This window comes from Colletotrichum phormii, assembly GCF_030913505.1.
Source record: "Colletotrichum phormii strain CBS 102054 chromosome Unknown BDP81scaffold_7, whole genome shotgun sequence".
Classification (NCBI taxonomy): domain Eukaryota; kingdom Fungi; phylum Ascomycota; class Sordariomycetes; order Glomerellales; family Glomerellaceae; genus Colletotrichum; species Colletotrichum phormii.
This window is the reverse complement of record NW_026851449.1, coordinates 895,669-919,609: the sequence shown is the minus strand read 5'-3', so window position 1 is coordinate 919,609 and position 23,941 is coordinate 895,669. Positions and strand designations below refer to the sequence as shown.

The window sequence follows — 23,941 nt, the reverse complement described above, 5'->3', positions numbered from 1 at the left end:
GCCCTATACCTTTTAGACCAATCGTGTCAACTCTACGGATACCTCGGTAGGAATCTGTCTGTGTCTCGTCCTCTGATATTACCAAGAGACAAGTGGAAACTCGACTTGCAAAATGTCATGAACTGGAGCTACAGTGCTTCTTGGCGCTTACATTGTCTCTGCTGAGCCTTTTCCCTTGACGATACCTTGGAATACTGTTACCTAATAGGCGAGTTGTCAACTTTTTGCCTGACGAGGAAAGGGCAAGAAGCAATGTAGGCCGGGATAGGCAGGGCTGAGGATGTACGAGAAGTGATTGTCAGGAACTTTTGATTCAGCTATCATGAGGCATCCATAGGCTCACATTCACACACGGGATGAAGAGCGAAGCATAGTTGACCAGTGTCTAGTCTTGCAAGTCTCTGGAACATATAAACACGTCTTCTTTCCTCTATTTCCCAACCTCTCTCTCATCAACCCACAGCAACTACTTCCTGGATCATCTTCACTACCATCTTAAACAAGCCCCTAAGACACCTCATTTCCAAGATGCTCATCACCAACATCCTCACTGCGGCCACCACGGCCTGCGCCATCTTCGCCCCCGCCGCCGCGGCCTACGACATGAGAGTCAAGAAGTACGGCAAGACGGACTGCTCCTCGTCCGGTGGCGGCAACCTGGACTGGAACGCAAACGAGTGCCACGCCCTCTACAGCACCGACTGGGGCATGAAGGTCATTGACTATGACACCAAGTGCAAGAGTAAGAAGAAGACCGGCCCCTTGATCCTCCAATGGCCCGATTATTTTCCCGAAGCAAAAAGAGAGAAAGAGCATGATCTGACTAATGGGTGTTAGTGAGAGGATACAACAACGGAAACTGCAGGGGCAGTGCGGTTACTGCCTTCAGCACCAGGCAGTGCCACACTTTGAAGGGGGTATGGTCCGTTCGTGTTGAGTGCGAGTGAGCGGTTACAGGAGATGGGTTAATTGTAACCGAGTCTTGACCTCGGAAGGAGAAGAGAGAAGGGTGACTTGTTGTGGCATTAGAGTGAAGAGCACGTAGACTTCGCACACACAAGAAGCCGTTACTTAACCCCAATCCCAGTGTACAAGGTGTTCAGTAGTCAACATTTGGTGAACCTACATATGTCCAGAGGAGGAAGTAGCCAGTTTGCCTGGTGTGTCTTCGCATAGCTTCTCGAGTTACCGCCCACTTCTTGTGAGATCATCCCGTGTAAGTCTGATTCAAAAGATATGTTGACACTTTTTGGTACCTCTATTTTTCTTGACTTAATCATAATGTGTCGTCATTGAACTACGCGTTGGTGTGACTTGATCTTTCTATACCGACAAACAGCCCAGAAAAGGCAAGACAGGGCCATCAACTCCAAGAAAATTACAGCCAGTATTCCGCCCCATCGAATTTGACTGAGAAACGTGCCGGGTGCTTCTACATCATGCCCAAATTCCAAGCCTGTCGCTGGATGTCCCAAGTTATCCAAGTACCAAAAGTGTTTTGGGTCATTTATACAGTCTCCTACGGTAACTGGCCGGAAGCCCTTTTGAAGGAACCCATCTAGTAGATCACCGATACTGTGGTTATTCTCTTTCCGAAGCCCTCGTATCGGAACGAGGAAAGAATCTCGTTTAGGATCTGCTGCTTGTACTCTGCCAAGAAGAAGCGTAGTCTCCGTGTTGTTGCTTATGTCCGCGGGTTGAGTGTCCCAAAGTACCAGTCGCTGACCATTTATCGTCAACTTTTCAACACAGCCGTTTCGTACTGTGCAATCGCTCGGGGACGGCCAAATGTACTGCGGTCGAAGGTCGTCAGAGGCGGGAGAGGCTCCCAAGACTGTGTAAACCTTCTGGCGGGCCTTGAGAAGCTCCTGTTGTTCCGCATCGCTGCGAGGACGACGACTCGAAGTGCCAAGTCCAATCAGATGCCCGTTCTCGTGCAGCTTCTGTATCCCGGATTCACCGCCGTCGTCTTTTATTACATCTGTGGTCCATGGCGTACTCCTTAGAAAGAAGGAAGCTTGTGCGTTTCGCTGTGCAAATAGCGACAGTATGTCATCCTTTTCGGTCCACGAGTCGTCATCGAATGTAAATGCTACTGTGCCTGGAACCTTTAGATCATGTTAGGTTTGTGTTGCTCCTGGTTGAGGACTCGAGAGGCTATGCGACTTACGGTACATTTTCGGATGACTTGGCCGTGTTTTGACAAGATACGAGGACTCATCTTAGTATATGCCTTAACCCAGATGCGCTTTTGACAAGACTGAGACTTATGAAGCAACGGGCACTCGCGAACTCTGTAAAAAAAAATTTGCCATGGAGCGCGAGGCCTCAGAGGCGGGCTGCTCCATTCCCTTCCCGCCTCTTACCCCCATCCCTTCGGCATTATCGCACGGCAGAATATCTGTAATATTGCCCAAGCAGCAGCAATTGATCCCAGCTCACACGTGTCTTGTAATCTTCTCCGTTCCTCGCATCCCACGCGGCAGTATCGCTTAGCCACGTTCCCCCTCTTTCTGTCGGCCCGAAACTCTAAATAGATGAAGCAAGCGCTGAAGATGATGGAAACGAGACTGTCACTGGCCACTCTGTATAAGCTTATGGATCCTGGTCAAGGGGTCCAATGCAACGTCCGTTGCCACGCCGGTGGCTGGGCCCCCGACGTGCTTGCCAATACCTGCCGTAAAGAGGGAGAACCCGAGCTGTCACTTGCATTTTCAGCTTGGCTTGTGGCAGACTACTCCATACGATAGTCTCGTACACGGGGATGCCGCAAGTCGATGGCGAAATCGCAGGGGGTTAGATGGGCGCCAAAACTTTCTGATTCTGTCTCTCGACTCCGCTGCTCTACTCGGAGACTGAGTGGCGGATAGTGTTATCTGCTTGATCGGCTTCTTTCCTCTTTCGGGTTCAAGAGAACGAACACTCTGCTCTCTTTCGCAGGCTCTCTTCCAGAAAGTAGTCTGAGCGCACATTGATTGGTAATACTGTCTAAGAAGTCGCATCCATTATCGCAGAGACCATCACCTTGTCAACCAACTCTGACTCCTCAGTGTGAGCAACCCAATAACAGAGGCCCAACAGACAAACGTGAAGTTGGCAACTGTAGAGAAACAAGAGTACTGCAACTTCTTCCTCAGTCTCGAATACGAGCCTTCACTTCTTAGTACCGAAGCCTCGTCTGACTCTTTGACGTCTCCTTCGACCGCCATGCTACTTTCGCTCTCATCAAGGGCATCCGCCAACAACAGGGTACTGAACCAAGTGGCGAACACGATGAGACAACCCAGATTCATGACTGTAACCCACGGAGAGAAGTAAAAGCCCCGTAGCCATGAGATCACAATACTCAGGTACGAAAAGTTGGCAAAGCCCGGACAGAAAATCATCAGCAAGGGATGATAATCCTGCTTCCGGGAAATCGTCTTTCTTTCGCTCCCTTGTTTCTCCAGGTCCCGAGGCAGCAGCTCCGGCTCGCTCGGACACGGTCGAGCAAAGCACTGTGTGCAGAATCTCGCCGCATCGCGAAAGGCTAACCGAACAAGCCCGAGCATCCAATAGGTGTAGTTGCTCCTCTCCCAGCGAACGTACATGAGGAAAGCCTTTAGAAATGTCTCGGGCGCGACGGTGTATCCAACGGCATTGCTCTGGTACTTGAGACGCCAGCCATCACGCAGGAGTCCCATCGTGAGCTGCACGTCTTCGCCATGCCTCATCGGTCGCCCGAGAAACCTCTTGTCCACGAGAGCCTTGGTGTGCGGCAGGATGGCGTCTCTACGGAACGCGGAGATGGCGCCTGGGAGAATGGTGATGAATCCGTGCTTCGACTGGGCTGCTCGCGGGATGTTGCCGTTTTGCTCAAAGAGGCAGTCAAGGATACGAGGGATGAAGCTATCCCATCCTTGAGACTGGATGTTAAAGACGGAGAGGTGTCCGGTGACGCCTCCGACGTCGCTGTCTAGAATGAAGGGGCTGACCAAATTCCGGAGAGTATGCCTGTCGAGAATGGTATCGGAGTCCAGAGTCACGAGTATCTCGCTCTTGGCCACTTCGTGGGCTGTGACCATAACTTGGCGTTCTCCACGGTTGATCTTGTGCCGGATTGTTGTATGTTGAGCTGAATATTTTGGAGGAAGTTCGTGTTGTATGTGAGACCAGGTGTCATCGGTTGAGCCGTCATCAACGACAATGATGTGAACCTTGTCTCTGGGATAGTCTGAGGATAACACGGAGGATATCGAGTTTCTCACGAACTCAGACTCGTTGTATGCGGGAATGATGACGTTGATATATGGTAGGCTGTCATTGTCCTTGAGCCCCTGGATGGGTTCATAAACTGCCCAGCGCGCAACGACGACTAAGAAGTTACAAAGTAGGATGCAAGAACTGAGTTGTAGGATAAGTTCGTAGAAGCTCAGTTGAGACTTCGACTTTACTGCAATATACTGAAAAGTCACAATCGTAAGAATCGTGCCCAACGCAACCAGGCGGCCGATGGTCGTCCGAAAACACGAGGCCGTCATCCTCGCTGTGTGAGTTGCCTTGCGCAGCGCAGAAGACAGACTTCAACCTCGCGATATTTGACACTTTCAACAGCAGCTTTCAAAGTCTTGCCATTTCGTGTCTCTACACTGCGGAAAACGTCGTCCACTTTAGGAAGTCTTCCGAAGCGGGGACCCCGTGAATCTGGACCCCTCTGATATCCCCTCAGTATCGGTTGCCACCCTTGATCGACAAATAGTGGAAACATGACCCGGCATGCATTCTGACATCACAAGAATAAGGTTTTGGCTTTCCAATGTTTAAGGTGGTCAGGGATGCTGTCACGAACTGGATGGACCCTTAGATGCGACAACATGAATCGTTGGATCATTTCACCGCCATCTGCTTTTGCCGCCGTCGACGGCGGTGTGAGCGGGACGCTGCGTAATGCTACGCTGAGGTGATCTAGAACCGCGTTCTTGAAACGATGGCAACGGACTTTTCTACGGCGCGAGCCAAGAGTTTTATCTGGATAGAGCGTACGTTCCGGACTCTGGTGTCTGCTTGTCCGTTCTTTACCTTATGTAGTCATGGCCAGCATGGAGGTCTTGACTTGATCGAGACAAGCAGTTTTCTTCTCTCTCTAGCCCAAGTAATTTGTTGGACAAACCCCTACACAAAATGGCCCAATCCATTACAACAAGCCTGATGGCATGTCTGCTTCTTCTTTCGGTTGGAGTGGATAGCCACACGCTTATGCAGAATCCCATTCCTTTTCCAAGTCAACTCCGGGACAATGGCCCAGTTGCCAACGATGGCTCAGACTGGCCATGCAAGGGCGAAGTGGACTACGATTGGTCCGGCGTAGCCAACATCTGGGAAAGAGGCTCAAAGCAATACTTGCAGTAAGTCAACCATTTGGACAGGCTGCTTCTGGAGTAAGCGTGTTAACGACTTACACAGGGCCATGGGAGGCGCTTCCCACGGCGGCGGCTCGTGCCAAATCTCGGTGACACGGGACCTCAAGCCTACAAGGAAGAGCCAATGGAGAGTTATCCACTCCATCGAGGGCGGCTGTCCGATCCGGAATCTCACCGAGATCAACTACGGAGACTCACCAACGGTCGTGCTACCCAGCCTCTACAACTTCACCGTCCCGGACTGGTTGCCCGTGGGACCGGCCGTCATGGCATGGACCTGGTACGGTCGCTGGAGTGTTCCCGAAATGTTTATGAACTGCGCTCCCATAGTGGTTCTGGGGCAGGAGACGAACGCAGATGTCCCCGAAGAGGAGCGGGCGGCAAAATTTGACCAAGCGCCCCTCGTGTTCGAGGCGAATAACAGCAACGGCTGCTGGACCCAGAATAAGGGCAGCTGCGTGAAGTTTCCCTACCCGGGCGAGTCTCTCGTGGTCAACGAGGAATGTCCCCTGTACGAGGAGATTATGTTCACAGGAATGTGCGGACCTGGGAGGAGTCTGGGTAACCTCTGGAGTTGGCCGTCAAAATGGGCTGTTCTCTGTGGCAGTGCTGTTGCTGTTGCTTTTGTTTTCGGGGCCGTGCGCGTTGCCAGGACTTGGCTCGGAAGGCAGAAATACGGGCATCGCAAGCTTGCAACTGACGATTTCTAACTTTTGTAGCTGAAGCTTAGAGACGTCAACGGCCGTTTGCTGGGGAGACGTGTAGAGTTCATGAGCACTGAGCTTAATGTTGATAGGATCCTAGAAGCAACACCATTGTGACATTAAGGCTGGAATCGTCTTCATTCTCTCTTGTGGAGCTACGAAGTCCTCACTGACAGATTGATTGATTATGTAAGTCAAGCCTCTTATCACAAAGGGTACCTGATGTTTCCTTCAATGGGTGTGGCCATCTGCAATTGAGTTTAAGAGACGCGAGCCTTGTATAAGTGGCCAACAACGGCTAGCTACTTCTCACAACAGTTGCTTCATCTTGTACACCGAGTGACTACGAAACTTCCTCATGAGAGTGTACAACATGACTCTTAGAGTTGTTGTATCCGTGTGCGATGGCTGATGGGGTTGAAAGGGTCAATGACCTTGAAGCTTCAACGTCATGTCCAACCACCTTGGGGACAATCGCAGGCGAGGCCTCCTGGGGCGAGGACTCTACGAGTCATTATGTCTATGCTTGAGTAGACTGGATCGATGTTTTCACCGTGATGGAAACAACCAAGAGTCTTGCCCATGGGCCGCAATGCTCTCCGTAGACCCTCATGGCTGGTGCCACTGCGATGACCCAAACGTGGAGACAGACAGAAAACTTAGATACTTCAGAAACCTCACAACAAAACAAAATCCCACAATAGGCAAGAATTCAACAGAAACTTTAGGTTCGGAAGAGAACTTCGGGTCTTACATTCACTCAGGTACCTTACACATGCCGGCCGAAAGACCCCACTTCCGGAGCCATCGGCCGACCGGCAACACAACCCGGGCCGAGGTGGGGTTTAAATCCGTAACCACCTTCCCCTCTCGGGGCCGGGGCATGTGCTGACGTGAGTTCGGACGACTACTTTATGTCTCCTCTCCACTTCACCCCTGCTTTCCCACCTCTCTTTCAGGAGCCAGCGCTTTATTGCGTGATAGGTGCGTGCTACACCTCAACTGAATTCCTCGTAATCTAACGCGTGTGCTTCAAGGAGTCATACCGAATATCGCAACGTTGACCGCATCTTTTGGCCTTTGAGATTGTAAATCACCATCAAAGTCCGGATTCAATTGTGCTGGTTTACGTTATGATCGCGTACGTCTGATCCAAACGAACCTAGACTGCCTTATTACCGAGACTGTATAAAATCCAGCACCCACCGTTGGCTTCTGGCCCGACTACACCTAACACCACCCAACACTCAACTTCACTTACACCAACCTCATCACCACCAGAACCCAAACCAAACTCCCAAAAAAACAACAAACCACCCAAAAATGTCCTTCCCACCCCCTCTAATCCCAAAATCCCTTCCCCCCAACGCGAAAATAGCCCTCATATCCCCCTCCTTCCGCGTAAACACCCTCATCCCAACATCCCTCGCCCGCGCCCAAACCCTCCTCATATCCCTAGGCTACACAATCACAACAATCTTCTCCCCTACAGACGAAGACCTCGACCCCGTCCTCTCCTCCGGCGCCCACATCCCCGCCAGCATCCGCAACCGCCTCGCCGAGCTCCGCGCCGCCTTCGCCGACCCCACAATCGACATGATCCTCTGCACCGTCGGCGGCTCCACGGCAACAGAACTCATCCCCCACCTCGCGGCAGACTCGTCCCTCCAGCAGCTCATCAGAGAGAACCCCAAGATATTTGTGGGCTACTCCGACATCACGGTCCTCCACTGGTCCCTCCGCGCCCTCACCGGCCTCCGCACCTTTTACGGGCCCTGCGCCGTCCCGGAACTAGGCGAGGCCGTCACCGCCACATCCGCCTCAGTCTCCTCGTTCGACTTCTCCCGCGACCACACGGAGCAGAATAAGCCAGAAGACGACGGATACCTCCAAGACTTCCACCTAGCTCACCTCCTCCGGACCCTAAGCACTCCAACCACAACAACCACAACAACAACAACAACACCCATCCCCCGCTCATCCTTCTACGCCCCCATGGTACCACCCTACTTCCTCTCCCCCCAAACCCGCACCTCAACCACGCCCCGAACCCTCCTCCGCTCCCCACCCTGGACCTGGCTCCGACGAGCCCCCCGCACAGAAGGCCGCCTCTTCGGCGGCTGCCTAACAGTCGTAGCCCGCATCCAAGGCATCGCTCCCATATCCCCCCCCTCCTGGAAGGGCAAAATCATGTTCCTCGAGTCTGCGACAGCCGAGGCGGACATGACCAAAGGAAACCCTCTCGGCAGGATCCGATCCGCTTTCGCGGACCTGGCGGCGCGCGGGGTATTCGACGAGATTGCCGGGCTCGTCGTCGGCCGAGCCTACGGGTACAACACGGAGCGGGAGAGGGCCGAGTACGCGGCCGTGATACAGGGGCTCTTGTGTAAGGGCCGCTTGGGGGCGAGCACCACTTTCCCAATCTTGACGAATGTTGATATTGGACACACCGCGCCCATCGTGACGCTGCCGATGGACGCGTTGGCGGTGTTGGACTCGGAAAAGGATGAGTTTTCCATCACCGAGGCTGTGGTGGTCTAGCGCGGATAGACGCTCGAGGCACACAAAGAACGCTTCATGGCATATAGACGGCTGGGTAAAATAGCCTTTGGGTATTATTTGTATTACATGTTTTGCGATAGCTCTCCTAGCCATACTCGTGTTCAACTTCCCATTTGTGTCCCGTTCAGGTTCGTGTATGTCATGTAAGAGGGTAACCCCCGTTGGTTCCCTTTCCCCAACCAGCCAGCAAGCAATTGAATACCTGTGAAAACCCGTGTAACCAGAAAAAGCACATGAACCCTCGAGGAAATGACTCCGAACGCTTTGCTGATGCAATTTCTGGGGGTTTCCCGGTGTGTATGGAAAAAGAGAGAAAATTTGGTCGTGTATCGTTTGTAGAAAAATAAAAGTACTGTGTCGATGCAGCTCTGCTATATCATGCCTAGTCCTCTGTTCGCGTGACTAGAACTTTTGGCACATTGACACTGCTTTGTGACAGTGGTGGTGCCTGTTGCGGCTCCTGAAGATGTGCGTCTATGGAGTTGAAGTGATCAACACCATGCGGCGATTTCTGCCCCTAGTAAAAACCGTCGTTGGTGTTGCTCCTACTGCTGGGCGTTGACTGAGCAGAGCTACTAGCGTCACTAGGCGTAGGCGGCTCTACGACCTGGCTGCGGATGGTCATGATCCAGTCGTGTTGCAGGAGTTCGACGGCGGATGCGCGGTGCTTGGGGTCTCTGGTGAAACACCTCTTCAAGAAGTCGAGACCCTGCGGGCTAAGCTGGTCGACTGACGGCATCTGAGGCGGGTTGCCTTGGGCAATGTTGTACATGATGGCCCACTCGTTGTCCAAGTTGGCCCAAGGACGGCGACCAGTGGCCATCTCAAGAATGACGCAACCCAGCGACCAGATGTCGACTGAGCCGGCTCTGCCAGGATTTTCACCCTTGATCACCTCAGGCGACATGTACATGGGTGTTCCCGTCATAGACTTGTTAGGCTTGGAAGAAGACAGGTCTTGGACAAGCGTCTTTCCTTGCCTAGCAATGACCTTGGCAGCTCCAAAGTCGACATACTTGATGATACCGTTGTGGTCGAGGAGGATGTCTGCAGATTGTTAGAACATTTGTCAAGAGTGGACTCAAATCTCGGCTGGATGGTACTTACTCTCTGGCTTAATATCGCGGTGGGCAATGCCACTCTCATGAAGGTAAGCGAGACCTTCGAGCAGCTGCAATGCGTAAACCATGATAACCTGCTCGTCCTCGATGCGCCCGTGCTCCAGCAAGTTGGCAAGAGATCCACCCTGGCAGAATTCCATAAAAATGTAGACCCTGTCGCGATGAACTTCGATACCGTAGTACGAGACGACGTTGGGGTGATCGAGCACCTCCAAGACCCCCATTTCGTCCTTGATCTGCTCGGCAATGGTGGGGATCAGCTTTGGATCCTGCAAACGAATCTCCTTAACAGCCATTAAGTGACCCGAGTCCAGGTTCATAGCGGCATAAACGTTGCCAAAGGTACCGCCGCCGACGAAATGACCCTGTTGCCAGCGCATCGTGATGTTGGTAGCCGAGGATGAGAGGTAGGCTAGGGATCGGTCGACCTCGTTATTACCCTCTAGTACGCGACCGAGAGCCTGTCTCTCGGCCTCCTTGGCCCTCCTGATGTCGTCGACCTTGTCAATCTCCTCCAGACGCTGCTCCGTGATGTACTTGGAAGCCTCATGGTCGTCGAGCATGCGATTTTTATCCAAGCGCTTGAACTGTCCTACCAAGGCCTCGATGCGCTCCTTCTCTGCTTGGGCGGCCAGGTTGGATCTCGCCCCCATAATGTCAAAGTGTGAGATGAGAAGCGCCATGCAGCCAGCCACCTTTGCTCGGAGCCTCGCGTATTCTTCTTCGCCTAAAGCCAAGATGTGTCTGCCTCTGGTCATCCCCATGGCAAACTCCAGAGCCAAGACCGCCCATCGGAACGTCTTTCGATCTGATGCGATGCAGTCGTCACAGATGAAGCTCACCCAATCCAATGCGAGTTTCGTCAGCTTGAGGTTGTTCATTTGCTTTCGGTTGCTGTCCATGACAAGGAGCGAGCGTTGACCGAATTCTGTCGCAAAGACAAAGCAAGTTTGAATGAGCTCTTGAACTTCTCTGCCTTCGGTCTGCTTCCGAATAATCTCGACACTGTCCATGAAGTTGTTGGACAATTTGTAGGCGACACGTCTAGTCTCCATTAGACGTGTGTTGACCTTGTGCAAATTCGATCTCTGTTCCACCACCAGGTCCACATGCATGTCGACGGCATCGATGAAGGCTTTTCTGGCATTGACGAGTCGCGCTTGAGCAGCGGCTGCGACCAGTCTCATGTGGCCCTTTTTCAGATCGACGTTTCGTTCCCGGACTGAAAGCTGCACAATGTCGCCGAACCAGTGCGGACTGCTCTCAGGCCGAAGGATCAACAGATACGGATCACTTGGATCCTCCGCAAACTGTTCCGGCGAGCTCAGACCCAAAATGGAATGGATCGCGTCGTGCCTATCCATCAATGAGGGCGAAGCTATGATGAAAATGCCTTCCTGCTCGTAGAGATCCGTAAAGATCTGGAAGTGGCCGGATGCGATTAATCTGTCATAAAACTCTTGCAGCTTTTCTGGTGTGAAGGATATGCTGAAATCGGACGCGTTTTCGTAGTTTTCGCTCAGCATGCGAGAGAAACGCTGCAGCATTCGTTGTCTAACTCGGACCGAGTCCAGGCACTGCTTGTATCTCTTGCTCATCTCGGCGGTGCTCTCCTTAGGTTTGACTTGGAGCTCCTTCTCGAATGTGACACTCAGACGATTGATAGCCTTAAAGGTCAGGGAACTGAACTGCTCAGCGACCTCAACGTCGCCACCGAGAAGGTGGCTACCAATTTCATTGGCAAAGTCCCACTCGGCAAACAGCAACTCAGCCTCCTTGAAGGTGTTTTTGTTGCCGCTGAGCTTCCAGTTGAGCATCTTGAAGTAGTACCTCAGGGCATCCAGCACTACTTGATCGAAAGACTCGTCAATGCAGGGCGGAAGTTCCCAACCGGGCTCTGGTTGTGTGACAGCCAAGCACTCCAGCTTGATGCGGATTGCCAGCTTGAGAAGTAACTGGAACTGGTTGATCATTTGATCCTGCATCATCGGGTTTTGCTGCGCAGACTCCTTTACTTTCTTGGCGTAAGCGAGGCGCATCTTGATGATTTCTTCAATCAACCGGGACGGGAAGCTGATCAGCGTAAGCAGCTCCTCGATGTATGGTGGGAGATGTCGCTTCTGGAAGGCGGCGAAGTTCCGAATGAGCGTCTGCTTGGATTTGGTGATGACGGTTGAAATGCCAGGCAGCATGCCTTTATGTGCGTCTTTGTTCTTTTCGTCGAATTCCTCGTCATATAGTGACTTCAAGCCATCTTCCTTCATCAATCGGTCGAGGAATGAGGATTCATCGCTGATGCCATTGCCTACAGGTGAACGTTGTCGTGTGCGAGTGAAATCTAGCTCTTCGTTTCCAACCCACTTTTTGAGAATGGCAAGCTCTGTGTTAATCATCTCATTGGTGTTGTACCAGGCAATGATGGATTCAGACGCCTCGTGGAAGAGTGGAGAGTTTGCCGACTGGTGTTCAGCTGCCAGTGAGGTCCAAGAAGGGTACAGGCTCTCGGCCTTATCAATCTTCTTGACCACATCCTTAACCTGTTCGTATGGTGGCTTTCCGGCTTCGCTCTCGCCCTTGACGGAGAAGTTGATAATCTCGTCTAGTGTGCGGTCCAGCGCCGCGCGAGCCTCCTCGACCATTCGTCTCTGCACTGGAAGATGCCTTCCGCAGATTTTTGAGCGAATACCAAGCCACAGCTCTGCCTTTTGCCCGCTCTTCCCTACTGCTTGTTCGTTGGATCCAATCAACCGCTTCTTTTCTTGCTTGACGACGTCTCCGGTCAGAACAGCTTCCAGCATGCCGTGCCATTCTAGTCGTTCTCGATTTGTCGGGTCCTTTAAATCTTCGTCTGTAGGTTGCAAATCGTCGTTGCCGTAGAACATGATGGTCTCCTGGTCGTATCTGTCGTCAAAGGGCCCTTCTGAAGAGGGCGTCTCTCCCTCTGAGTCGGAGTCGGCGCCTTGGCCAATACCGGTGATGCCGTTTACGTATCCGCCATCGAATGGGTAGCCATCGTTGTGATCTTGCCTTAACCTCTGCACGTATGCCCTCTCTTGCTGGCGGAACCTTTCGCTAGGACGAGGTCGACCTCTCGATGATGCTCGGACGGACTCGACGAAGGAAGGAGCAGGTTGCGGCCTGCGGTGGGCGGCCGGGGCATATGTGTTGGAAGGTGTCCTCGCGGGAGCGCTGGGTCGTTGAACTTTGCTCGCGCCATTGGTGTAGGATGCGTCGCCGTCGCTGGCGTTGCTTCGTAGACTACGGGTTGTACCGTTGGCTACGGCGGCTTGGACGAGGTTGGACATGGAGCCAGCGATATGGCCTTCGGAATACCTGGCGAGGGAACAGAGTTCATCTTGACGTTCGAGTGCGTGGGGGTCGTCGGGTTGGTATTCGCCGGAGGAAGCAGAATTGTCCGAGTCGACGGGGAAGGCAACTGGTCGCTGGGGCATGATCTTGTCTGAGCGCAAGTCGTCGTCTCCGTCGGAGAATCGAACAGCACGAGGGGAGGGTTCGGTGGACATTGTGGCTGGGGGGGACGAGGCAGTCGGGTTGTATATTTCGGTTGGGGGTGGTCCCTCGGTGGTGAGGCGATGGGTGTCCCGATACGGTAGTGGTCAGCCGTTCTGGACTGCGTACTGCGTACTGCGTACGGCCTCGGTCTGCCGCTCAGCAGTGCAGCTGCTTGTGGATCCTCGTCCGAAAAAGAGGGACAGCAACATGCAATGGGGACTGAGGAGAGGCGACAGGCAGGCGACAGAAGACGGAAGGGCAATGCGAGCCGTCCGTTTGGGAGCGAATGGAACGGAAATTAGGATGACATGAGGCAACCGTATCCGTGTCGGTTGGGAATGGGATGGATGGGGCTAGACCGAATTGACGGGCAAGCCGCAAGTCGCGATGCAAGATGGATGGGTTTGACCTCAGGGCTCAGGCTCGGTGCTCGGTGTGGGTGGCAGTCTAGGAGGAGCAAATGAGGGGAAAAAGGCGAAGAAGACGGGCCCCGGCAGAGTCAACCAAAAAAGATCACGATGCAGAGGCAGAGACAAGAGGCAGAGCAACAGCAACCCGCAATGGGAAACGAGCACGACGTGAAATTTGATATGGAGCGGACGGAGCGAGGAAGGGACCAGCGGGCAAAGAGGGAACGCGACGACCGGACGGGACGGTGCTGGCGGGCGGCCATTGGCTGAGCCACAGGGGCTAGAGAGGCTAAGGTACCTAGCACGCCAAGTACCTTTGATACGTATCCGTAAGTACCTTTCCCTTCTATTGAACATCGAAGCTCGACTCATCCCTACTGATAGTCTCTTACGAATGAATATGGACAGGTTCAGAATAAAGAAAGGACTTTAGCACCTGCCAGCACAAGGATCCCGCGGGCACTCAGCGGAAGGCAAGCCCGTTTGGCTACGGAGTATAGACTCTCTACTTCCAGTACCCAAGGTACGGATACCTACTAGTAAGTGAGCTCATACATACAAACAAAGGGTCACGAAAGGAAGCCGCGAGAGAAACGGAGTTGACCTAGGGCCTGGATCGCGTCGAGAAAAAGCTCAAGTCTCGGAACTTCAGAAAGCAATGGACCACGAGCAAGGGTCACATCCCAGCAAAAGAGCTTTTGCGGGTGGGGATTTCGCTTTGCCGAGGGTGCCAGATGCCACAGTGCTGTAGGTAGGTATTAGCCTCTTTTTTCCTCATAAAAGACCGTCTAAAGTGGGAGACTGGGAGTGGGAGTTGAAGAGAGTGAGGCTTGGAGAAACATGAGGCGGCTCCCGATTTGTGGCTTCGCGGGCTCCCCCCCCACCCCCCTGGTCCAACCATGCTTCCCTCTCCATCCAAGTGTGGCTACGGCCATCGAGCTGTGTGCCTGCGATCGAACCTCGCGCGAACCTCCCCTCCCTCTTCGACGCGACCCCACGCCCGAGACCAACTGTGTGGCCCGCCCGTCGACCGATGGCTTTTGGGTGTGGCGAGTGACCCACACAATGCCCGCCACGGTGCTCCTTGCAAGCTCGACGTGGCGCCGCCCTGTGGCTTCTCCGTCTCATGTACGGATTTACGAATACGCTCTGCTGCTTTCCTTCTTCTTCCCTTGCGGCCTGATCACGAGCACGAGTTGAGGTTGTCGCTATTCACGCCATTGTCGCTACCATCACTCGAATAAGCAGCACGAGGTTCTTGTAGCCTGGCGTGATGAGACGGTGGTGGGCGCCCGAGGTTCTCACGTTTCCCACGGTTCCTTTTGCCTCAATCGACCTGCTGTGGGGAGCTTTGCTCGAGGTACCTGCTATTATAGTATAAGTGGTATAGCTTCCCGCTCCATAACTGATGCTAATCTCAAGCTCTGCGACCCATCGATTTGTAGGGCGAATGCCGATCCCTTGTGTCTGGGAATGGCATAGGCTTTTCGAGGTCCATGGACATAAACCCGCTTTCTTGTCATCGAGATTTGCCATGGGCGATTGGAAACACGCCTTGTGCTGGGCTTTCGTGGCTTTTGACTCCGCGCTTCACGTGGGTAACATCCTTACACCTCGGTGCTCCTCTAGAATTAAGCGGGCAGCCAAGAGGAGTAGATTGCTAGTTTTTTGAGCCAGGCGCCAGTTCTCTCTTTCCAACTTTGAATACAACACCGGGAGTGCTGGGTGAGTTTTGACTTTCTCAGCCGCACTTTGCTTGATGTCTCAGAAACCAATGTTGCAGGGATACTGACAATGGAAAGCTGTATTGTGTTTTGTCGGTTTTGCACGAGTATGGGAATTAACAAATCTCTTAGTCAACCCCAACCGCCGCAACTCCCAGGGTGCCAGGGTAGCTCCTTGGCTAAGTAGGCAGTCGTGGTTGTCTTATTTGACTTTGCAACTCGGTTGCATTATAAGCCGATGGATGTCGATAGCTGAACTTTAATTGACTCCAGCATGTATGCTATTGATACCGCATGTTCAGCTCTTTCGTCAGAGCGGCAATAGCCTACTCCGACAGAACGGCTATCAGACAAAACAGCAAGTTGAGCAAGCCGACTGTGGGCCTTGGTATCATTGACTGTCCAAATTGTTGGCCCAAAAGTCTAGTTACGCTTTCGAGCCACGCATCAACTACTGCCCGCTTCTCACTCCTTGAAATTATCTTTTGATCTCCAACCAGACTTTGGAAACGGTCCTGGTATTAGTGAAATGGAAGGACCCGACTACCTAGGTAAAGGTACTTAGGTTGTGTAGCCTCTCGCTTCAGCCCTTTTTTCCGAGTCGAGCCTTCGAGTTCTGCTCCGGCAAGCAGCGTCCAAGTGACAGAACTGGCATGGAACGAAGGGAACCAGTGAAGAGGGTTTCTTGAATCGATAAAAAGAGAAATGAAACCAGTGACGTTTGTTCTACATTATCCGGTGGAGCGATACTCACTCTCAAAAGGCGAGACCCGTGTGACAGCCAGAGAGACATTCGACGAGCACGAATCCAACAGATTGAGGTCGCATGTTTGCAATGCAACTATCACAGCTCTTCAATGAGGTAACCAGCACCGAAATATCGACTGCACTCAGCCCACGTGTGCCAATGACTCGGAAGTTGTTCTTCGAGATAAACCTCACTCTACAAACGGGGGAGATTAGCTACTAGAGTAATGAGACGATTGTGTGCCGCATGCGAGACGCAGATAAGAGACCGCGCGGCTATCTGCCCGTCGAACAAGCCGTAAGGCGAACAGACCCGACCGCCCTCAACCAACATTTCAACATTCAGAGTGCGAGACCGCCCGGTCGGCGGGTGGCAGACCGAGCGCTCGGATCCTGGACCGAGACGATCCCGCCCAATTCACCAATCAAACACCAGAGAACTCGGCCAGCTTCGGACCCGCCTCATCTTATCGCATCCGAATACCTTATCGGTACAAGGGAAAGCTCTCCGTCATACCTTGGGCCTCCTCCTCCTCCTCCCCTCCTCCTCTTGAAACCTTGAATCTTTTTGTCCTTTCTTCAGTTTTCTCAATCTTTTCACCAATATACCAGCTCAATTGGACTACTGAAAATGACACGCTCAAGACTGGTAGCAGCCGCCCGGACGGCAAGGCCACTCTTGGCCTCTCCCGCTCGCCAGGGCCGGTCTCTCGCGTCCGTCGCCGGACTAAGCTCCCGCTCCTCCACCGCGGCCCCGGCCCCGAGAACGGCGGGAGCAGTAGCATCACCAGCACGGCTACACAACACCCGCTTCTACAGCTCGTCCTCCCGCGCCAACTGGAAAGAAAAGCTCGCCGCCTTCTCCAAGCAGGACAAGACCCCCCTCTACGACTTCCACGTCGCCCACGGCGGCAAAATGGTCATCTTTGGCGGCCACCACATGCCCGTCCAGTACGCCGGCCAATCCCTCGCCGAATCCCACCACTTCACCCGCACCCACGCCTCCCTCTTTGACGTCTCCCACATGGTCCAGCACCGCTTCACCGGCCCCAAAGCCGCCGCCTTCCTCGAGACGGTCACCCCCTCCAGCGTCGCCGACATGGAGTACAACACGAGCAAGCTCAGCACCTTCCTGCACCCGGGCACGGGCGGCATCGTCGACGACACAATGATCACCCGCCTCGGCGAGCACGAATACGCCGTCGTCTCCAACGCCGGCACGCGCGAAAAGATCTTTGCCTACCTCACCGAGCACACCGCCGCGCTCCAGAACCCAGAAGGTACTGACTTCTGGTGGGAGGTCCTCGAGGGCTACGGCCTCGTCGCCCTCCAGGGCCCCCAGAGCGCCGAGATCCTCCAAGAGGTCCTCGACCCCGCCGACGGGCTGGACCTGAGCACCCTCTACTTTGGCAACACGGGCTTCGCCCGCCTCCGGTACCAGGACGGCCCTGGGGGTCAGTGGAAGTCGACGCCGGAAAAGGCCATGATCAGCCGCGGAGGCTACACGGGCGAGGACGGCTTCGAAATCTCCTTCCAGTCCACCAACGGCGAGGCCGGCCCCATCGCCGAGACCTTGCTGCAAGTCGCCGGCCCGGAGAGGCTGCAGCTCGCGGGTCTCGGCCCGCGTGACAGCCTGCGCCTCGAGGCGGGCATGTGCCTGTACGGCCACGACATTGACGACTCGACGACACCCGTAGAAGGCAGCCTGTCGTGGATCATCCCCAAGGAGCGCCGCACAAAGGGCGGCTTCCACGGCGCCGAGGTGATTAACAAGCAGCTCGTGCCCAAGAGCAAAGGCGGTGCCGGGATCGAGAGGCGCCGCGTGGGCTTTGTGGTGTCCGGCGCGCCGGCCCGCGAGGGCGCCGAGATCTTTACAAAGGACGGGGAAAAGGTCGGCGTCATCACCAGCGGCTCGCCCAGCCCGACGCTGGGCAAGAACATTGCCATGGGATACGTCAAGGAGGGTCTGCACAAGTCCGGCACCGAGTTGGACGTTGTGGTGAGAGGCAAGAAGAGGGGAGCCGTGGTGTCCAAGATGCCGTTGGTTCCGAGCAAATACTTCAAGGGTCCGACTCCCGCACCTGTGTAGTGTTCGCAGGGTGGGTGTATCGATAGAAGATTTTTAAAAAAGATATCCAGCACTTTTAGCGTTCAACTTTGGCCTTTGATCTACCTTGTGTGTGTGATCCTCCTTGCTCGACACCGAATGAACAGTGACTGGGACAAAGCACGACCTCGTCTGCTCAAAACCCATCAATGGTATGTGATTGGCATCTGATATCAAGACTTAAAAGCGACGGCAAGTTTCAGTGTTTGGTTGGAGGCATGTAGCCACTTCTTCATGGGAAGCCATCACGGAAGCGCAAAGCGATGACGACCCTCAAACGAGCGGCTGTATACTCTCGAAACGATATCCTGGAATGCGGCAAACATGGAGAAGATTAATTAGCAGCTTATGTTGACAGGATCGTGTTCCGTTGAATGTGAAGAAAAAAGAGAGAAAATGGAAAGATTGAACGAGCGCAGAAATTCTTATTAGCGTTTGACGGATGGAGCTAGAGCGAATCTGGACTAGCCCGAAGAGCAATGGATGAAGTGGGGGGCCCTTCGTCTTCACCTTTAGTTCCATGACTGTTGGAAAGAAAGTGTGGGATGAATGGCATACGAGCCGAATTTCGTTATGCTTTCGACAATCCAATATTTTGCTTTCCGGCTATACCTGCCTGACCGTTGCAGCTTGAACCCTCCCTGTGGAGGCCTTCTCTATGCGAGAAAAGGGCCTGGTTTCCATGGCAGATGGCGGTTTGCCAAGGTAGCCGGACCATTTCATTGTGCTGACTTGGGCATCGATTTAGATACTGCTTGCACTTGTACGCAAGTATATCAACTTCCACATTAAACGTTCCCCGAGTAACAAATACTCGCGAGACCGCTAATGCATTTAGCTGTCGTTCTCCTCCAAGCCATACAGCACGTTTGTATGCCAATGCCACGGTAAAAGCCAGCAATTATGGGACATACGAGAATAAACAGAGAGAACTTGTAATACAAAGCAAGAATCTACCCCACCTTATACACATGCCACTTTTTGCCTGCACTATGAACTCCGAACTCCAACCAAGGTGCAAATGCAGCCTAACCCGGCAGTATGCCATGTAGTATTACAAGCTTCGACACAGATACCCACACATACACGCATAATGCGTCCCCTTCATGGCCCAAGTCTCTGCGTCGTACCAACAAGCGCAATCGGCGCACTGCCGCCCCCAGCATGGCTGTTGGTAGGCAAGACACCGAACCGCCCGTACGTCTTTTGGTCGACGCTCACATAGTGCGGCAGTCGGCCGAGGAGGTTCAGCTTCGACTCGATCCATCGGAGGGCCTTTTCGGGTGGGCTCAGGAACTTGAGGTAGCCGAGGCCGACTGAGAAAAAGTAAATCTCGAGTTAGTCATGTGCTGACTTCTAGCAAGACGGGGGGAAAAGGGGGAGGGGCAAGTGTCTCTTACAGAGATATCCAACCAAGACGCCGCAGAGATGACCGAGCAAGCTGGTACCGGGAACGAGCGCCGTAACCACCAAGATGAGGATGAGGGGAGTTGTCCACGTGGGAATCGAGTATGTCGCAATCGTCAGGTGGGGGTTCGTCTTGTAGGTTCGAATTGCCTCGATGCCCAGGAGCAAAAAGACCCAGACACTACAATCATGATTTCTCGTTAGTTTATCCCCTGTACCTCACGAGTGTCAGCAGTATCTTTCTTACCTAGCTCCCATAACTTCGACGTTGCCCTTGAAGAGGAAACGTTCGATCAAGACGTAGAGAATAGCCGGGATCGTGCTCAGAGCTGCAACAGATTAGTCGCCTGCACCTTGTAGAGGAGACCATGGGGGTTATATCTTACGGCCGATGAAAAGGGCTATCGAGGTCAAGGTGCCGAATTCCGCCTCGAACCGCTCCATCAATGGCGAGAGAGCCGCCAGATTCATGACCGTGTGGATGAGATTAACGTGAACGAAGGGAAACGTGTTCATTCGGTATGCTGCGGCCAAATTACAGTCAGTTAAACCCCGCGCCCATGGAGAGAGAGAGAGAGAGCCGCATGGCAGGAAAGGGAGCGTACAAGAGGTAAAGGACAGCTGATCAGGAATCAGGGCGCCCCAATGCCTGACATCCCAAGAACTTTGAAGACCGGCGAACCACGCGGCGATGATCACCAGCAAAACGATGCGCGTGAAGAGCGGTAGACGGAATATGTAAGAGCGAGCCCGAAGGGTGCTGAAGGACGTTATGTTGGAAGCCATCGCGCCCGCCGCCTCCGGGATTCACGGGATCTAGAGGGGTCGGTCGAGGGTCGAGGGTCGGATGGTCAATTGGCGGTCCAGCAAGCACCGATCAGTTTGTTCAAAGTCGAAAGTCGTTCTAGTAATCAGTCCAGTTGACCGTACAAGGCATCTGAGTCAGCTCGGGTTGGCACCAAGTAGATGGTGTGTTTTGCTGCAGTTGGGAAATTGTAGACAACCTGTCGCATGCTCCCGGTCCACTCGGACCTCTTCGGACGATCTCAAAAATGTTAGATATGACCCCTGTTGTACGACGCACCCACCTCTTATCATCACGTGCCTGCTATAGCGTCACAGTGAGTTAGGTAATTCGTCCTGGGTCTCTCGAGTGCTTTGAGTGGTACGTCAAGTCATTGGTTATAGGTATCAAGATTGCATGTGAATTTACGATGCTAAACACCTTTGAACTCGCTCCCACATTGTCACACTGCCTTCAAGATGGAATTTTGTTTGAACGTTTCAAATTTGTACATACTAGGAAATCATGGCCTACATAACATAGAAAAAACAATAGTCCCAGAGGTATTTGCCCGACCAAAACAAAGGGCATAACGCGGCCATACACTCTAGTTATACCGACCGACACCTCAGAACATGCTAATAAAAAGAGGTACGCCTACACCACCTAACCACATATCGCCCTGACCCGTATCGCTAACGTAACATTGTCCGTTTATGACTTGCCAGCGGACTTGGCCATGGTGTTAAGAGCGGAACCGTTCTTGAACCACTCAATCTGGGGGGCGTTGAAGGTGTGGGACAGTTTGACCTCGAAGGCCTTGCCATCCTTGGGGTGGACGACCATGGTCAGGGGCTTGCCGACCTCGAGCTCGGTAGCGAGAATGTCGACCTTGTCCTCGGGTCTGATCTTGTCGTAGTCGGCGGGGTCGGTGAAGGTAAGGGGAAGCATACCCTGCTTCTTCAGGTTGGTCTCGTGGATACGAGCGAAGGAGCGGGTGATGATGGCAAGACCACCAAGGTGACGGGGCTCGAGAGCAGCGTGCTCACGGGAAGAACCCTCGCCGTAGTTCCAGTCACCAATGACAACCCACTTGATACCCTTGGCCTTGTAGTCACGGGCAACGGCGGGGACAGCGTCCCACTCGCCGGTGGTGAAGTTTTGGACCTTGTTGGCCTCGCCGTTGGCCTCGTTGATGGCACCAATCAACATGTTGTTGGAGATGTTGTCCAAGTGGCCACGGTACTTCAACCAGGGACCGGCCATGGAGATGTGATCAGTGGTGGTCTTGCCCTTGCACTTGATCAGGATGGGGATGTCGTTGACGTCCTTGCCATCCCAAGCGTTGAAGGAGGTCAGAATCTGAAGACGGTCGGAGGAAGGAGAGACCTGGACGTTGACGGTGCTGCGGTCGGCGGGAGGGGCCTGGTAGGTGTTCTGGCCGGGGTCGTATCCGCGGCTGGGGAGAGAGTCTCCGGAGGGAGGCTTGAGCATGAACTCGTTGCCGTCCTTGTCCTTGAGCTTATCGGTGAGGGGGTTGAAGTGCAGGCTGCCGGCAACGGTCATGGCAACGACCATGTCGGGAGAGGCGACGAAGGAGTGGGTGGCAGGGTTACCGTCGTTACGTCCGGTGAAGTTACGGTTGTAGGAAGAGATGATGGAGTTGGGGGTGCCCTTCTTGACATCCTGACGATCCCACTGACCAATGCAGGGACCGCAGGCGTTGGCAAGGACAATACCGCCGTACTCCTCGAAGGTCTGGAGCTGACCGTCGCGCTCAATGGTGGCGCGAATCTGCTCGGAACCGGGTGTAATGGTGAAGATGGCCTTGGACTTGATACCGTGCTCGAGAGCGTCGCGGGCAATGGCAGCACCGCGGGTCATGTCCTCGTAGGAGGAGTTGGTGCAGGATCCGATGAGACCGACCTTGAGCTCCTCGGGCCAGTTGTTGGCCTTGACAGCCTCGCTGAACTTGGAGATGGGGGTGGCCAGATCGGGGGTGAAGGGACCGTTGATGTGGGGCTCGAGCTCGGACAGGTTGATCTCGATGAGCTGGTCGTACTCGGCACCCTCATCCTCGCGAAGCTCCTTGGCGTAGGTTTGCGCAAAGTCACCAATGTCCTTACGCTTGGTAGCGGTGAGGTACTTGTGCATGGACTCGTTGAAGGGGAAGAGGGAGGTGGTGGCACCAATCTCAGCACCCATGTTGCAGATGGTTCCCATACCGGTGGCAGAGAGGGTGTCGACACCAGGGCCGTGGTACTCAACAATGGCACCAGTACCACCCTTGACAGTCAAGATACCGGCAACCTTGAGAATGATATCCTTGGGGGTGACCCAGGGGTTCAGGGCACCAGTGAGCTTGACACCAATGACCTTGGGGGCCTTCAGCTCCCAGGGGAGGTTGGCCATGACATCGACGGCGTCAGCACCACCGACACCGATAGCGCACATACCAAGACCACCAGCGTTGGGAGTGTGAGAGTCAGTTCCGATAAGAAGACCACCGGGGAAAGCGTAGTTCTCGAGGACAATCTGGTGGATAATACCAGAGCCGGGCTTCCAGAAACCGATGTTGTACTTGGCGCAAGCGGAGGCAAGGAAGTCGTAGACCTCCTTGTTGATGCCAACGGCACGGGCAAGATCCTTAGAGCCACCAATCTGAGCCTCGATCAAGTGATCGCAGTGGACAGTGGTGGGGTTGGCGACGGAGGGCATGCCAGCAGACATGAACTGCAGGATAGCCATCTGGGCGGTGGCATCCTGGCAAGCAACGCGATCGGGGCGGAGCTTCAGGTATGAGACACCACGCTCGATCTCTTGTCCGTGAGGGTCGTCCAAGTGGGAGTAGAGAATCTTCTCAGCGTAAGCCAGGGGGCGGTTGAGACGCTGGCGAACGATGGACAGGTTCTCGGACATCTTCTTGTAGTTGATGAAGTTGCCCTCCTCGTGGATGTTCTGCTTGACCTGTTTTAGGCGAGTCAGCACCCTTGTCATGTCGAGCAAACACGTACTCGATGCCAAAGAAGCATCCGGCCATGCTGTCTAAAACAGCTGATGCCGTAGGCAATGGTTTTCGGGTGTCAAAGGGGGGAAATATCGTACCTTGCGGTCGAGAGGAGAGTCGGAGACGGTAGCCATGCCACGCAGTCCCAGACGGGCACTGGCGGCAGTACGGCTCCGGGCAACAGAGCCCAGGAGCTGTCGTGAAGCCAACATGATTGGTGTTGACACTGCGAACAGCGATTAGACTGATCAATTGAGATGGAGTGGAGAGTTGTCCGAGCTGTAATGAAGCTCGTAACAGATATCTCAAGTGCCCTTGCCTGTTCAAGGGACTTTATTTGTGAGGATGGAGGGAAGGAAAAGAATATTAAGAGGAAGGAAACAAGAAGGTGGAGAGAAATTCCGACGAGGACGAGAAGTAGTAGAAGAAAGGCGGCAAAGCAAACCAGGCCTAGGT

The 23,941-nt window shown here is 53.8% G+C and overlaps 8 protein-coding genes across 8 annotated transcripts; 4 read left to right on the top strand and 4 right to left on the bottom strand.

Annotated features, from left to right (window-relative positions):
- The first annotated feature begins 128 nt into the window (after positions 1-128).
- BDP81DRAFT_424493 (uncharacterized protein) lies at positions 129-1,095 on the top strand. The gene is made up of 2 exons (XM_060590140.1): positions 129-742; positions 838-1,095. The coding sequence occupies exons 1-2, from the start codon at positions 529-531 to the stop codon at positions 945-947; spliced, it is 324 nt and encodes a 107-aa protein (XP_060446843.1). The 5' UTR covers positions 129-528; the 3' UTR covers positions 948-1,095.
- A 463-nt stretch (positions 1,096-1,558) lies between these two features.
- BDP81DRAFT_392852 (nucleotide-diphospho-sugar transferase) lies at positions 1,559-4,520 on the bottom strand (the record flags this gene model as incomplete). The annotated part of the gene is made up of 3 exons (XM_060587760.1): positions 1,559-1,650; positions 1,727-2,108; positions 3,540-4,520. 3 exons carry the CDS (start codon positions 4,518-4,520, stop codon positions 1,559-1,561), a joined length of 1,455 nt encoding a protein of 484 aa, XP_060446842.1.
- Positions 4,521-5,160: 640 nt separating this feature from the next.
- On the top strand, positions 5,161-6,109 carry BDP81DRAFT_516087 (uncharacterized protein; the record flags this gene model as incomplete). Its single annotated transcript, XM_060595865.1, has 2 exons — positions 5,161-5,384; positions 5,443-6,109. The coding sequence occupies 2 exons, from the start codon at positions 5,161-5,163 to the stop codon at positions 6,107-6,109; spliced, it is 891 nt and encodes a 296-aa protein (XP_060446841.1).
- A 1,317-nt stretch (positions 6,110-7,426) lies between these two features.
- Positions 7,427-8,644, top strand: BDP81DRAFT_392850 (peptidase family S66; the record flags this gene model as incomplete). The annotated part of the gene is made up of 1 exon (XM_060587759.1): positions 7,427-8,644. One exon carries the CDS (start codon positions 7,427-7,429, stop codon positions 8,642-8,644), a length of 1,218 nt encoding a protein of 405 aa, XP_060446840.1.
- A 538-nt stretch (positions 8,645-9,182) lies between these two features.
- Positions 9,183-13,310, bottom strand: BDP81DRAFT_448311 (uncharacterized protein; the record flags this gene model as incomplete). Its single annotated transcript, XM_060592281.1, has 2 exons — positions 9,183-9,712; positions 9,773-13,310. The coding sequence occupies 2 exons, from the start codon at positions 13,308-13,310 to the stop codon at positions 9,183-9,185; spliced, it is 4,068 nt and encodes a 1,355-aa protein (XP_060446839.1).
- A 3,501-nt stretch (positions 13,311-16,811) lies between these two features.
- Positions 16,812-18,269, top strand: BDP81DRAFT_316633 (glycine cleavage system T protein; the record flags this gene model as incomplete). Its single annotated transcript, XM_060584185.1, has 1 exon — positions 16,812-18,269. One exon carries the CDS (start codon positions 16,812-16,814, stop codon positions 18,267-18,269), a length of 1,458 nt encoding a protein of 485 aa, XP_060446838.1.
- Positions 18,270-19,391: 1,122 nt separating this feature from the next.
- BDP81DRAFT_448309 (rhomboid family protein) lies at positions 19,392-20,480 on the bottom strand (the record flags this gene model as incomplete). The annotated part of the gene is made up of 5 exons (XM_060592280.1): positions 19,392-19,603; positions 19,688-19,875; positions 19,942-20,023; positions 20,081-20,218; positions 20,300-20,480. 5 exons carry the CDS (start codon positions 20,478-20,480, stop codon positions 19,392-19,394), a joined length of 801 nt encoding a protein of 266 aa, XP_060446837.1.
- Positions 20,481-21,192: 712 nt separating this feature from the next.
- BDP81DRAFT_316330 (aconitate hydratase) lies at positions 21,193-23,697 on the bottom strand (the record flags this gene model as incomplete). Its single annotated transcript, XM_060584167.1, has 2 exons — positions 21,193-23,445; positions 23,584-23,697. 2 exons carry the CDS (start codon positions 23,695-23,697, stop codon positions 21,193-21,195), a joined length of 2,367 nt encoding a protein of 788 aa, XP_060446836.1.
- Between the last annotated feature and the right edge of the window lie 244 nt (positions 23,698-23,941).